Source organism: Echiichthys vipera, assembly GCF_963691815.1.
Source record: "Echiichthys vipera genome assembly, chromosome: 18".
NCBI classification, from domain to species: domain Eukaryota; kingdom Metazoa; phylum Chordata; class Actinopteri; order Perciformes; family Trachinidae; genus Echiichthys; species Echiichthys vipera.
In genome coordinates, this window is record NC_139843.1 from 208,485 (window position 1) to 225,000 (window position 16,516).

General features: G+C 38.6%; 1 protein-coding gene across 1 annotated transcript; it reads left to right on the forward strand.

The window, feature by feature from the left end:
- The first annotated feature begins 9,182 nt into the window (after positions 1-9,182).
- LOC310961075 (protein phosphatase 1 regulatory subunit 3C-B-like) lies at positions 9,183-12,632 on the forward strand. Its single transcript, XM_083933031.1, has 2 exons — positions 9,183-9,789; positions 10,525-12,632. The coding sequence occupies exons 1-2, from the start codon at positions 9,402-9,404 to the stop codon at positions 11,100-11,102; spliced, it is 966 nt and encodes a 321-aa protein (XP_083789157.1). The 5' UTR covers positions 9,183-9,401; the 3' UTR covers positions 11,103-12,632.
- The last annotated feature ends 3,884 nt before the right edge of the window (positions 12,633-16,516 follow it).

The window sequence follows — 16,516 nt, forward strand, 5'->3', positions numbered from 1 at the left end:
GTCAGCTGGCGGTGCAGGGCTCTGATTGGCTGCTCTGCGTGTCGGGGGCGTGCCGGGCGCGCGGACCTGCTGCAGCTGTTCTTCCTAAAATGGCTGAAAAACAAAACTAAAACATTAAAAACTAAAGAAGAAGAAGCTGCTGCTGAGTCCGGGTCCTGGTCCTGGTCCTGGTCCTGGTCCTGGTCCTGGTCCTGGTCCTGGTCCGGGTTCCACCGTTTACCGGGTTCCGGGTCCACCGGTAAAGTTCCGGTGAAGTGAGGTGAGTTAAACTGCGCCACAACAGAATCCATGTTTCTACTTCTGCTCATCCTGTTATTATTATTATTATTATTATTATTTATATATATATCTATATGTTTCTACTCTAATATAATATTATAATAACTGAACAGAGTCCATGTTTCTGTCTCTAATATAATATTATAATAACTGAACAGAGTCCATGTTTCTGCTCTAATATAATATTATAATAACTGAACAGAGTCCATGTTTCTGTCTCTAATATAATATTATAATAACTGAACAGAGTCCATGTTTCTACTCTAATATAATATTATAATAACTGAACAGAGTCCATGTTTCTGTCTCTAATATAATATTATAATAACTGAACAGAGTCCATGTTTCTACTCTAATATAATATTATAATAACTGAACAGAGTCCATGTTTCTACTCTAATATAATATTATAATAACTGAACAGAGTCCATGTTTCTGCTCTAATATAATATTATAATAACTGAACAGAGTCCATGTTTCTACTCTAATATAATATTATAATAACTGAACAGAGTCCATGTTTCTGCTCTAATATAATATTATAATAACTGAACAGAGTCCATGTTTCTACTCTAATATAATATTATAATAACTGAACAGAGTCCATGTTTCTACTCTAATATAATATTATAATAACTGAACAGAGTCCATGTTTCTGTCTCTAATATAATATTATAATAACTGAACAGAGTCCATGTTTCTACTCTAATATAATATTATAATAACTGAACAGAGTCCATGTTTCTACTCTAATATAATATTATAATAACTGAACAGAGTCCATGTTTCTACTCTAATATAATATTATAATAACTGAACAGAGTCCATGTTTCTACTCTAATATAATATTATAATAACTGAACAGAGTCCATGTTTCTGTCTCTAATATAATATTATAATAACTGAACAGAGTCCATGTTTCTACTCTAATATAATATTATAATAACTGAACAGAGTCCATGTTTCTACTCTAATATAATATTATAATAACTGAACAGAGTCCATGTTTCTACTCTAATATAATATTATAATAACTGAACAGAGTCCATGTTTCTACTCTAATATAATATTATAATAACTGAACAGAGTCCATGTTTCTACTCTAATATAATATTATAATAACTGAACAGAGTCCATGTTTCTGTCTCTAATATAATATTATAATAACTGAACAGAGTCCATGTTTCTACTCTAATATAATATTATAATAACTGAACAGAGTCCATGTTTCTACTCTAATATAATATTATAATAACTGAACAGAGTCCATGTTTCTGCTCTAATATAATATTATAATAACTGAACAGAGTCCATGTTTCTGCTCTAATATAATATTATAATAACTGAACAGAGTCCATGTTTCTACTCTAATATAATATTATAATAACTGAACAGAGTCCATGTTTCTGTCTCTAATATAATATTATAATAACTGAACAGAGTCCATGTTTCTACTCTAATATAATATTATAATAACTGAACAGAGTCCATGTTTCTGTCTCTAATATAATATTATAATAACTGAACAGAGTCCATGTTTCTGCTCTAATATAATATTATAATAACTGAACAGAGTCCATGTTTCTACTCTAATATAATATTATAATAACTGAACAGAGTCCATGTTTCTACTCTAATATAATATTATAATAACTGAACAGAGTCCATGTTTCTACTCTAATATAATATTATAATAACTGAACAGAGTCCATGTTTCTACTCTAATATAATATTATAATAACTGAACAGAGTCCATGTTTCTGTCTCTAATATAATATTATAATAACTGAACAGAGTCCATGTTTCTGCTCTAATATAATATTATAATAACTGAACAGAGTCCATGTTTCTGTCTCTAATATAATATTATAATAACTGAACAGAGTCCATGTTTCTACTCTAATATAATATTATAATAACTGAACAGAGTCCATGTTTCTACTCTAATATAATATTATAATAACTGAACAGAGTCCATGTTTCTACTCTAATATAATATTATAATAACTGAACAGAGTCCATGTTTCTACTCTAATATAATATTATAATAACTGAACAGAGTCCATGTTTCTGCTCTAATATAATATTATAATAACTGAACAGAGTCCATGTTTCTACTCTAATATAATATTATAATAACTGAACAGAGTCCATGTTTCTGTCTCTAATATAATATTATAATAACTGAACAGAGTCCATGTTTCTACTCTAATATAATATTATAATAACTGAACAGAGTCCATGTTTCTGTCTCTAATATAATATTATAATAACTGAACAGAGTCCATGTTTCTACTCTAATATAATATTATAATAACTGAACAGAGTCCATGTTTCTGCTCTAATATAATATTATAATAACTGAACAGAGTCCATGTTTCTACTCTAATATAATATTATAATAACTGAACAGAGTCCATGTTTCTGTCTCTAATATAATATTATAATAACTGAACAGAGTCCATGTTTCTACTCTAATATAATATTATAATAACTGAACAGAGTCCATGTTTCTACTCTAATATAATATTATAATAACTGAACAGAGTCCATGTTTCTGTCTCTAATATAATATTATAATAACTGAACAGAGTCCATGTTTCTGTCTCTAATATAATATTATAATAACTGAACAGAGTCCATGTTTCTACTCTAATATAATATTATAATAACTGAACAGAGTCCATGTTTCTGTCTCTAATATAATATTATAATAACTGAACAGAGTCCATGTTTCTACTCTAATATAATATTATAATAACTGAACAGAGTCCATGTTTCTACTCTAATATAATATTATAATAACTGAACAGAGTCCATGTTTCTACTCTAATATAATATTATAATAACTGAACAGAGTCCATGTTTCTGCTCTAATATAATATTATAATAACTGAACAGAGTCCATGTTTCTGCTCTAATATAATATTATAATAACTGAACAGAGTCCATGTTTCTACTCTAATATAATATTATAATAACTGAACAGAGTCCATGTTTCTGTCTCTAATATAATATTATAATAACTGAACAGAGTCCATGTTTCTACTCTAATATAATATTATAATAACTGAACAGAGTCCATGTTTCTGCTCTAATATAATATTATAATAACTGAACAGAGTCCATGTTTCTACTCTAATATAATATTATAATAACTGAACAGAGTCCATGTTTCTGTCTCTAATATAATATTATAATAACTGAACAGAGTCCATGTTTCTACTCTAATATAATATTATAATAACTGAACAGAGTCCATGTTTCTACTCTAATATAATATTATAATAACTGAACAGAGTCCATGTTTCTGTCTCTAATATAATATTATAATAACTGAACAGAGTCCATGTTTCTACTCTAATATAATATTATAATAACTGAACAGAGTCCATGTTTCTACTCTAATATAATATTATAATAACTGAACAGAGTCCATGTTTCTGTCTCTAATATAATATTATAATAACTGAACAGAGTCCATGTTTCTGTCTCTAATATAATATTATAATAACTGAACAGAGTCCATGTTTCTACTCTAATATAATATTATAATAACTGAACAGAGTCCATGTTTCTGTCTCTAATATAATATTATAATAACTGAACAGAGTCCATGTTTCTACTCTAATATAATATTATAATAACTGAACAGAGTCCATGTTTCTACTCTAATATAATATTATAATAACTGAACAGAGTCCATGTTTCTACTCTAATATAATATTATAATAACTGAACAGAGTCCATGTTTCTGCTCTAATATAATATTATAATAACTGAACAGAGTCCATGTTTCTGTCTCTAATATAATATTATAATAACTGAACAGAGTCCATGTTTCTACTCTAATATAATATTATAATAACTGAACAGAGTCCATGTTTCTACTCTAATATAATATTATAATAACTGAACAGAGTCCATGTTTCTGTCTCTAATATAATATTATAATAACTGAACAGAGTCCATGTTTCTGCTCTAATATAATATTATAATAACTGAACAGAGTCCATGTTTCTACTCTAATATAATATTATAATAACTGAACAGAGTCCATGTTTCTGTCTCTAATATAATATTATAATAACTGAACAGAGTCCATGTTTCTACTCTAATATAATATTATAATAACTGAACAGAGTCCATGTTTCTGTCTCTAATATAATATTATAATAACTGAACAGAGTCCATGTTTCTACTCTAATATAATATTATAATAACTGAACAGAGTCCATGTTTCTGTCTCTAATATAATATTATAATAACTGAACAGAGTCCATGTTTCTACTCTAATATAATATTATAATAACTGAACAGAGTCCATGTTTCTACTCTAATATAATATTATAATAACTGAACAGAGTCCATGTTTCTGTCTCTAATATAATATTATAATAACTGAACAGAGTCCATGTTTCTACTCTAATATAATATTATAATAACTGAACAGAGTCCATGTTTCTGTCTCTAATATAATATTATAATAACTGAACAGAGTCCATGTTTCTACTCTAATATAATATTATAATAACTGAACAGAGTCCATGTTTCTGTCTCTAATATAATATTATAATAACTGAACAGAGTCCATGTTTCTGTCTCTAATATAATATTATAATAACTGAACAGAGTCCATGTTTCTACTCTAATATAATATTATAATAACTGAACAGAGTCCATGTTTCTACTCTAATATAATATTATAATAACTGAACAGAGTCCATGTTTCTGTCTCTAATATAATATTATAATAACTGAACAGAGTCCATGTTTCTGTCTCTAATATAATATTATAATAACTGAACAGAGTCCATGTTTCTGCTCTAATATAATATTATAATAACTGAACAGAGTCCATGTTTCTGTCTCTAATATAATATTATAATAACTGAACAGAGTCCATGTTTCTGTCTCTAATATAATATTATAATAACTGAACAGAGTCCATGTTTCTGCTCTAATATAATATTATAATAACTGAACAGAGTCCATGTTTCTACTCTAATATAATATTATAATAACTGAACAGAGTCCATGTTTCTACTCTAATATAATATTATAATAACTGAACAGAGTCCATGTTTCTACTCTAATATAATATTATAATAACTGAACAGAGTCCATGTTTCTACTCTAATATAATATTATAATAACTGAACAGAGTCCATGTTTCTGTCTCTAATATAATATTATAATAACTGAACAGAGTCCATGTTTCTACTCTAATATAATATTATAATAACTGAACAGAGTCCATGTTTCTGCTCTAATATAATATTATAATAACTGAACAGAGTCCATGTTTCTACTCTAATATAATATTATAATAACTGAACAGAGTCCATGTTTCTACTCTAATATAATATTATAATAACTGAACAGAGTCCATGTTTCTACTCTAATATAATATTATAATAACTGAACAGAGTCCATGTTTCTGTCTCTAATATAATATTATAATAACTGAACAGAGTCCATGTTTCTGTCTCTAATATAATATTATAATAACTGAACAGAGTCCATGTTTCTACTCTAATATAATATTATAATAACTGAACAGAGTCCATGTTTCTACTCTAATATAATATTATAATAACTGAACAGAGTCCATGTCTACTCTAATATAATATTATAATAACTGAACAGAGTCCATGTTTCTGCTCTAATATAATATTATAATAACTGAACAGAGTCCATGTTTCTGTCTCTAATATAATATTATAATAACTGAACAGAGTCCATGTTTCTGTCTCTAATATAATATTATAATAACTGAACAGAGTCCATGTTTCTGTCTCTAATATAATATTATAATAACTGAACAGAGTCCATGTTTCTACTCTAATATAATATTATAATAACTGAACAGAGTCCATGTTTCTACTCTAATATAATATTATAATAACTGAACAGAGTCCATGTTTCTACTCTAATATAATATTATAATAACTGAACAGAGTCCATGTTTCTACTCTAATATAATATTATAATAACTGAACAGAGTCCATGTTTCTACTCTAATATAATATTATAATAACTGAACAGAGTCCATGTTTCTGTCTCTAATATAATATTATAATAACTGAACAGAGTCCATGTTTCTACTCTAATATAATATTATAATAACTGAACAGAGTCCATGTTTCTACTCTAATATAATATTATAATAACTGAACAGAGTCCATGTTTCTACTCTAATATAATATTATAATAACTGAACAGAGTCCATGTTTCTGCTCTAATATAATATTATAATAACTGAACAGAGTCCATGTTTCTACTCTAATATAATATTATAATAACTGAACAGAGTCCATGTTTCTACTCTAATATAATATTATAATAACTGAACAGAGTCCATGTTTCTACTCTAATATAATATTATAATAACTGAACAGAGTCCATGTTTCTGTCTCTAATATAATATTATAATAACTGAACAGAGTCCATGTTTCTGTCTCTAATATAATATTATAATAACTGAACAGAGTCCATGTTTCTGTCTCTAATATAATATTATAATAACTGAACAGAGTCCATGTTTCTGTCTCTAATATAATATTATAATAACTGAACAGAGTCCATGTTTCTGTCTCTAATATAATATTATAATAACTGAACAGAGTCCATGTTTCTACTCTAATATAATATTATAATAACTGAACAGAGTCCATGTTTCTGTCTCTAATATAATATTATAATAACTGAACAGAGTCCATGTTTCTACTCTAATATAATATTATAATAACTGAACAGAGTCCATGTTTCTACTCTAATATAATATTATAATAACTGAACAGAGTCCATGTTTCTACTCTAATATAATATTATAATAACTGAACAGAGTCCATGTTTCTGTCTCTAATATAATATTATAATAACTGAACAGAGTCCATGTTTCTGTCTCTAATATAATATTATAATAACTGAACAGAGTCCATGTTTCTGTCTCTAATATAATATTATAATAACTGAACAGAGTCCATGTTTCTACTCTAATATAATATTATAATAACTGAACAGAGTCCATGTTTCTGTCTCTAATATAATATTATAATAACTGAACAGAGTCCATGTTTCTACTCTAATATAATATTATAATAACTGAACAGAGTCCATGTTTCTACTCTAATATAATATTATAATAACTGAACAGAGTCCATGTTTCTGCTCTAATATAATATTATAATAACTGAACAGAGTCCATGTTTCTACTCTAATATAATATTATAATAACTGAACAGAGTCCATGTTTCTACTCTAATATAATATTATAATAACTGAACAGAGTCCATGTTTCTACTCTAATATAATATTATAATAACTGAACAGAGTCCATGTTTCTACTCTAATATAATATTATAATAACTGAACAGAGTCCATGTTTCTACTCTAATATAATATTATAATAACTGAACAGAGTCCATGTTTCTGTCTCTAATATAATATTATAATAACTGAACAGAGTCCATGTTTCTACTCTAATATAATATTATAATAACTGAACAGAGTCCATGTTTCTACTCTAATATAATATTATAATAACTGAACAGAGTCCATGTTTCTACTCTAATATAATATTATAATAACTGAACAGAGTCCATGTTTCTGCTCTAATATAATATTATAATAACTGAACAGAGTCCATGTTTCTACTCTAATATAATATTATAATAACTGAACAGAGTCCATGTTTCTGCTCTAATATAATATTATAATAACTGAACAGAGTCCATGTTTCTGCTCTAATATAATATTATAATAACTGAACAGAGTCCATGTTTCTACTTTAGTTTGATTTTATTTACTTTAGTTAAAGTTTAATTAAAGTTTAATTCATGTACTTTAGTTTAGTTAAACTAGTTTACTGTGTTTTTAGTTAATTTGGTTTAAGTTTAGTTCATATTTAGTGAGTTTAGTGAAGTTCATGCAGTTTAGTGACTTTTTTAGTTTGTTGTTGTTTAGTTAAAGTTAGTTTGTGTAGTTTTGTGTGTTTAGTGTTTTTAGTTTAGTTTAGTTGTTTAAGTTAAAGTTTAATTCATGTACTTTAGTGAGTTTTTAGTTCGTTAGTGAAGTTCATGTTGTTTAGTGACTTTAACTTAGTTTATTTACTTTAGTTAAAGTTTAGTTAACGTTTAGTTTGTGTAGTTTTGCCAGTTTAGTGTTTTTAGTTTAGTTGTTTAAGTTAAAGTTTAATTCATGTACTTTAGTGAGTTTGTAGCTACGTTAGTTATTTTAGTTTAGTTAAACTAGTTTAGTGAGTTTGTAGCTACGTTAGTGTTGTTCATGTTGTTTAGTGACTTTAACTTAGTTTAGTTGTTTCATTTCACTTCATTTAAAGTTTAGTTTAGTTTGTTAAAGTTTAGTTTAGTTTGTTAAAGTTTAGTTATTTAGTTGAGTTTAGATTTGTTTGTTTTAGTTTAGTTGTAGTAAAGTTTAGTTGACCTCGTGTTGTGTGTATCCTCCAGGTCCTCCAGGTCCTCAGGGTCCTCAGGGTCCTCCAGGTCCTCCAGGTCCTCCAGGTCCTCAGGGTCCTCAGGGTCCTCCAGGTCCTCCAGGTCCTCAGGGTCCTCAGGGTCCTCCAGGTCCTCAGGGTCCTCCAGGTCCTCAGGGTGCTCAGGGTCCTCAGGGTCCTCAGGGTCCTCCGGTCCTCAGGGTCCTCAGGGTCCTCCAGGTCCTCAGGGTCCTCCAGGTCCTCAGGGTCCTCCGGTCCTCAGGGTCCTCAGGGTCCTCCAGGTCCTCAGGGTCCTCCAGGTCCTCAGGGTCCTCCAGGTCCTCAGGGTCCTTCTGGTCCTCAGGGTCCTCCAGGTCCTCAGGGTCCTCCAGGTCCTCAGGGTCCTCAGGGTCCTCAGGGTCCTCAGGGTCCTCCAGGTCCTCCAGGTCCTCAGGGTCCTCCAGGTCCTCAGGGTCCTCCAGGTCCTCCAGGTCCTCAGGGTCCTCCAGGTCCTCAGGGTCCTCCAGGTCCTCAGGGTCCTCCTGGTCCTCCAGCTCCTCAGGGTCCTCCAGGTCCCCCAGGTCTTCCTGGTCCTGGTCCTCCAGGTCCTCCAGGTCCTCCTGGTCCTCAGGGTCCTCAGGGTCCTCCAGGTCCTGGTCCTGGCCCCGGGGGTCCGTCTCCCGTCATGCCCGTCAGCATGGCGGTGAGGATCTGCGTGGCCAGCTCTCCTCCTCTGCACTCCTTCCTCAGTAAGTATGAACGCCGCCGTGCCTCAGCGCCGCTGCGCCCCTGTCTGTCCTCCGGTAACTACGGCGACGGCTTCAGTAATAACGTCGCCACGGCAACTGCGACCTCGGCTCCAGCGACGGCAGACGTCTGCGATGACCCGGCGTGGCTGCAGAGGAAGAAGAAGAAGAGCGTGGTGTTCGCAGACGCTCGTGGTCTGGCTCTCACCTCCGTCCACGTCTTCAGAGAGTTTGAGGACGAGCCGCTGTCCGAGCTGCAGTTCCACCTGACGGAGGTAGAGGGCGCCGCCGCCGCCGCCACCGCCCTGCACACGGGACACGACACAGGTGAGCCGTCTAACGTTTACACACTTCAGCAGCTGAGACATCAGTTTCACTAGAGCGCCCTCCCACTGTGCCTCCGTCACAGGTTAGAGCGCCCTCCCACTGTGCCTCCGTGCCGTGCCCCGTGCTTTAGGGTCCTTGTCCCCCCCTCCAGGCCCGTTTGTACTCACCCTACCTGGGCCTCGGAGAATGCTTCTTGCTGCCTATACGTCATCACGCCGTAACACGTCACACGCATTGATGACGTCATGGCGATGCGTGGCTTTGTTTCCAGATCTTTCCGTAGACCTCGGAGTTTTTGTGCGTCTTGTCGACTGTTTTTGAATCTTTTCATCGACTGTAGTGGAGCAGTGAAGGGTCTGACCTTAGGCCTTAGCTGCTCCAGGACCAGTCTCTCCATGGTCTTCATGTTGTGGGACATCAGGGCACCGGTCTGGGGTCCTGAGGGCCACGGGGACAGGAACAAGGCAGGGCGTCTTCACAGCACAGGGACCCTCTGGAGGTGCAGGCGAACCGGAGATATCGATCCGTTGCATCAGGGAAGCGGGCCTTGATCGCGGGGGAAAGGGGGGCGGTGGGGCGGTCACCCTAAAGCATGGGGCACGGGGCGGTCGGACAGTGTTGCTGCGCCCTTCGCGGCTGCAGCCGGTGTTAGATGATCTGATGCTCCTGATACTGTAAAAGATTTAGTTTGTCCATTTTATAGAATTGACCCGTTCCCTTATGTTCCTCTCCCAGACGCTGCAGACTGTGGTCCAGGTCTGGTTCTGGACTTCACTCAGCCGGCTGCAGACTATCTGGACCTGAGGAACCGCCTCAAAGTCCAGCAGGTCTGTCTGGAGACCTGTTCTGTCCAGGACCATCTGCTCTCAGGCACCGTTCAGGTCCGAAACCTCTGCTTTGACAAGTCCGTCACCCTGCGGATCACCTTTGACTCGTGGCGTTCTTTCCAGGACGTTCCGTGTGTGTACCTGAACAACATCTACGGCTGCCCGGACACCGACACTTTCTCCTTCTCTGTCTCAGTACCAGCGGTCCTCGAGCCCTCCAACACAGTGGAGTTCTGCATTCAGTACCAAACTCAGGACCAACTCTTCTGGGACAACAACCGTGGGACCAACTACCGGTTGGCGGACCCTCACAGCAGCCAGACCCGGGGCGGTGAGAGTCCTGCTGGGTTGGATATCCAGAGACATGGTGGAGGGAAGAGGGGGGAGGTTGACTTTGATCCCTTTGGAAGTCCCAGGACGTCGGCAGGGATCTTCCCTGAGTGGCAGAGCTGGGGTCACGTGGGGACCAGCGCCCCCTACTGGTGAGACCACAACCAGTAGAGCACTTCCCAAGAGCACTGCAGTGACACTTTATGTCCAGGCGCGTTTGTAGGAAACACTAAGGATCATTGTTTTTACTTGAGCCCCAACACAAACTGAGTCTCGATTAAAGAGGACTCCGGATAAAAGCCATTTCAGGTGTTCGACCCAACCCTGGCCTCAATCTGGCAGGTCTGGGTTCTGGGTCCGGCTCCTGAACCTGGAACAGAAAAGGCCAAATTCACCTGATACTCAGATTTCAACCCAAACAAAAATGCCACTGCCCTAAATACACGGTTGGGTCTGGGCTGGATACCTGGTCCACATCCGGGTGGGTCTGGGCTGGATACCTGGTCCACATCCGGTTGGGTCTCGGCTGGATACCTGGTCCACATCCGGTTGGGTCTGGGCTGGACACCTGGTCCACATCCGGTTGGGTCTGGGCTGGATACCTGGTCCACATCCGGTTGGGTCTGGGCTGGATACCTGGCGTTGCCTCATGGGGAATCCTTCAGATGTAGTAAAGGGACTTGGAGGTGCAGGGAACAGCATCCCTGGAGTTTCCAAATATGCAAATATGACAAAGAGCCGAGCATCTTAAAGATATTCACACAGTCACGACTGAAGGCTCGTTTTAACCCAAAGGCTTTAATCACTTTCAAGAGGATCCACAAAACCTGAGCCTGAAAATGTGACATGATTCAAAAGTGCTTCCTTAAAACCTCCCAAAGATCCATCGTCTGTTCCAGGCGTTTAAAGGCTCCACCAGCGTCAAACATCACATCACGGGGCCTCACGTGGCTCTTTACAGGATGCATTCTAATCTAAAGCTTCTAATGGATGAAACATCGCAGGACTCCAGATTCTCCTGCGTCGCCGTTGCGTGACCAAGTCCTGTTTTACTGAGTACGTGTCAATGAAGACCGGACTTATGTGAACCGGTCCAAAGACTTGACTCATTCCAGACCTTCCTTCACTCCTCCTGATTCACCTTTAACAGGAACCCTTCAACACATCCAAGTCCTGACACAGGAGTCAGAGAAGACCAGCAGCAGGTCTTCAGGTCCTGAGCTCAGAGACTCTGGTTTAAGGTTGTCTCACAGTGTTGAGTCCCGTTTGTTCGTGTGTTAAACCTCGAGGCCTTCAGGCTCAGTTCACCTTTGATTCAGTTCAAGGATCTTTGAACCCCCAGAACCCAAAAACCTACGCGACCCGGTCTGAGTCCTGTACTTCCAATCGCAGACTCAAGTCCTCCAGTGGACGTTTTAGGGTCTCGGCTGTCGTTACATCCACGGCCACACCAGACCAACCTAGGCCCTGTTCACACGACAACGCTCGCAGACGACAAAATACCTGTTTAGATGTGCTTTTCCTTTAGACGACGACGTCAACACTAAAGTGAGCTCTGATCTGCTCCAGCGTTGTGTTTGCGTGTAAAGGTAAAAACACTAAAGTGAGCTCTGATCTGCTCCAGCGTTGTGTTTGCGTGTAAAGGTAAAAACACTAAAGTGAGCTCTGATCTGCTCCAGCGTTGTGTTTGCGTGTAAAGGTAAAAACACTAACGTGAGCTCTGATCTGCTCCAGCGTTGTGTTTGCGTGTAAAGGTAGAAACACTAAAGTGAGCTCTGATCTGCTCCAGCGTTGTGTTTGCGTGTAAAGGTAAAAACACTAAAGTGAGCTCTGATCTGCTCCAGCGTTGTGTTTGCGTGTAAAGGTAAAAACACTAAAGTGAGCTCTGATCTGCTCCAGAGTTGTGTTTGCGTGTAAAGGTAAAAACACTAAAGTGAGCTCTGATCTGCTCCAGCGTTGTGTTTGCGTGTAAAGGTAAAAACACTAAAGTGAGGTCTGATCTGCTCCAGCGTTGTGTTTGCGTGTAAAGGTAAAAACACTAAAGTGAGCTCTGATCTGCTCCAGCGTTGTGTTTGCGTGTAAAGGTAAAAACACTAAAGTGAGCTCTGATCTGCTCCAGCGTTGTGTTTGCGTGCAAAGGTAAAAACACTAAAGTGAGCTCTGATCTGCTCCAGCGTTGTGTTTGCGTGTGAAGGTAAAAACACTAAAGTGAGCTCTGATCTGCTCCAGCGTTGTGTTTGCGTGTAAAGGTAAAAACACTAAAGTGAGCTCTGATCTGCTCCAGCGTTGTGTTTGCGTGTAAAGGTAGAAACACTAAAGTGAGCTCTGATCTGCTCCAGCGTTGTGTTTGCGTGTAAAGGTAAAAACACTAAAGTGAGCTCTGATCTGCTCCAGCGTTGTGTTTGCGTGTAAAGGTAAAAACACTAAAGTGAGCTCTGATCTGCTCCAGCGTTGTGTTTGCGTGTAAAGGTAAAAACACTAAAGCTCTGATCTGCTCCAGCGTTGTGTTTGCGTGTAAAGGTAAAAACACTAAAGTGAGCTCTGATCTGCTCCAGCGTTGTGTTTGCGTGTAAAGGTAGAAACACTAAAGTGAGCTCTGACCTGCTCCAGCGTTGTGTTTGCGTGTAAAGGTAAAAACACTAAAGTGAGCTCTGACCTGCTCCAGCGTTGTGTTTGCGTGTAAAGGTAAAAACACTAAAGTGAGCTCTGATCTGCTCCAGCGTTGTGTTTGCGTGTAAAGGTAAAAACACTAAAGTGAGCTCTGATCTGCTCCAGCGTTGTGTTTGCGTGTAAAGGTAAAAACACTAAAGTGAGCTCTGATCTGCTCCAGCGTTGTGTTTGCGTGTAAAGGTAGAAACACTAAAGTGAGCTCTGATCTGCTCCGGCGTTGTGTTTGCGTGTAAAGGTAGAAACACTAAAGTGAGCTCTGATCTGCTCCGGCGTTGTGTTTGCGTGTAAAGGTAGAAACACTAAAGTGAGCTCTGATCTGCTCCAGCGTTGTGTTTGCGTGTAAAGGTAGAAACACTAAGGCTCTGATCTGCTCCAGCGTTGTGTTTGCGTGTAAAGGTAAAAACACTAAAGTGAGCTCTGACCTGCTCCAGCGTTGTGTTTGCGTGTAAAGGTAAAAACACTAAAGTGAGCTCTGATCTGCTCCAGCGTTGTGTTTGCGTGTAAAGGTAGAAACACTAAAGTGAGCTCTGATCTGCTCCAGCGTTGTGTTTGCGTGTAAAGGTAAAAACACTAAAGTGAGCTCTGATCCGCTCCAGCGTTGTGTTTGCGTGTAAAGGTAAAAACACTAAAGTGAGCTCTGATCTGCTCCAGCGTTGTGTTTGCGTGTAAAGGTAGAAACACTAAAGTGAGCTCTGATCTGCTCCAGCGTTGTGTTTGCGTGTAAAGGTAGAAACACTAAAGTGAGCTCTGATCTGCTCCAGCGTTGTGTTTGCGTGTAAAGGTAAAAACACTAAAGTGAGCTCTGATCTGCTCCAGCGTTGTGTTTGCGTGTAAAGGTAGAAACACTAAAGTACACTTTTGCGTCTCCTCTCTGCATCGTCCTCCTCTGAACAGAACCTGGTGTGGTAGAAATGTTTCTGCTCCTCTAATAATCACCTCAGTCATTTCCATGAGTAAATCAAGTTCATCTGTTTTGAGTGAATTCAAAGTGAACTGAGTCGAGTCTCAGAAACTTTACAAAGAACCTGCACTTTAGTAAATGTCGTCCTACTGAACCAACGCCAGCGTCCAGCTTTTTAATGTGCGTGAAATATTGTTGTTGTTATAAATGACGGTCAGAATGTTTCCAGGGTGTCACGACCGAACCAGAGCGTATGTAAACTTCATCACTGGCTCAGGAGGCTCCTCTGCATCACAGGAACATCTGTAAACTCTGAGTGTGACTCATCAGAGCTCCAGGGACTAAACTCCCCCCTGAATCTGTTCAGTGGGACGTTCGACTCGTTTTAATTGTGTATCTTTTTGAGGCGGTTCTGACTGGGACTCGTCCTGAACCCTGTTTCGTTCTCGCCCCAGTGGAGCTTGGACTCTGCACTGTACTGATGAGCACCAGCGACCACCGCAGAGTGACGGTGCTGAACGCCGTAAACAACGCAATCATCTTGGATCCACTCGCTCCAGACTGACGAGCTGGGATCCAAATGTTCATGAATGGACAGTTTTGTTTTGGCTCCACTCTGCTCACATTTGGTGCCCGGTCCTTTTCTCTGTGTTTTAAATGTTATTCCATCGTAAAAACATCCTCCAGGCTCTTTTTCTGCACTTTAATCATCAAATAATCACAGAGACGTGTTTTTGTGTAACTGTTAACGGAGAAAGCTGCAGAGACGCTAACAGCAGCAGGGACGCTAACAGCCGGACGTGTCAGCGTTTCAGCATCGTCACGAGAAACGACCAAACTTGTGTCTTCAGTCAGAAAGTTTCTACTTTGAGTCCAAACAGACGAGAAAGAGTGAAACGTTCCCATGGAGACAAAATCTCCTTCAGATAAACAGGAGAGTCGTCTGCAAATCCACTGATCCTGGGGTTAAAGTGCAGCTCAGAGTCTGTTTCTGCACTTTAACCATAAACAAGAGACCAGGAGAGATGCTAACAGCAGCACGGGGCTAACAGGGGTTAGCTCGGGGCTAACAGGGGTTAGCTCGGGGCTAACAGCAGCACGGGGCTAACAGGGGTTAGCTCGGGGCTAACAGCAGCACAGGGCTAACACGGGTTAGCTCGGGGCTAACAGCAGCACGGGGCTAACGGGTTAGCTCGGGGGTGTGTGTGTGTGTGTGTGTGTGTGTGTGTGTGTGTGTGTGTGTGTGTGTGTGTGTGTGTGTGTGTGTGTGTGTGTGTGTGTGTGTAGGGACTCTTCTCATGCTGCTGCAGAGGTTTGCTGTTATTTTCAGCAGCATTAGTGGTTAAAAAAGACCTTTGAATGCCTTCACCGTGCTGCCCCGAGCTAACCACTGTTAGCCACGTGCTGTTAGCATCTCTCCTGATTTCTACCTTAATAAAAACTGTCTCCATGGTTACTGAGGATTAACGTGCAGACAAAGACGCTGGAGGAGGAGTTTGTAGTTAGACCTCACCACCTCGTTATTGTCGGTTCTGGCGTTGGGACCGTGAAAGGACCCGTGTCCACACGTGGAGCAGAGCGCCGTCGCCCCGTGTTACTGTTTAACACTGTGTTTAGGACTAAAGCACATTATGACTGAGTGATGGGGACGCCGCACACTAATCGCTCTGTGAGGACGCCACAGCTGTGAGGACGCCACAGCTGTGAGTCGCTCAGGGTTTAATCCGCTGTAATCCCGTTTCTGGGGCAGCTGTTTCCTACATCCCCCACAATGCATCAGTGTTCTGGGACGCACCATATTCTCTGTATCTGACAGGAAACATGAGTTTAACAGAACAACGCACGCCTGTGAAGGCAACACCTCCCACGACTGAACACACTGACACCTGTCCGTCTGTTCAGTCTGACCTTACACCCTTTCAAAATAAGAGTTCTGGGTCCAAACAAACAGAACCAAGGTCTGAACATGTGAAGGATCAGGATCAGGATCAGGATCAGG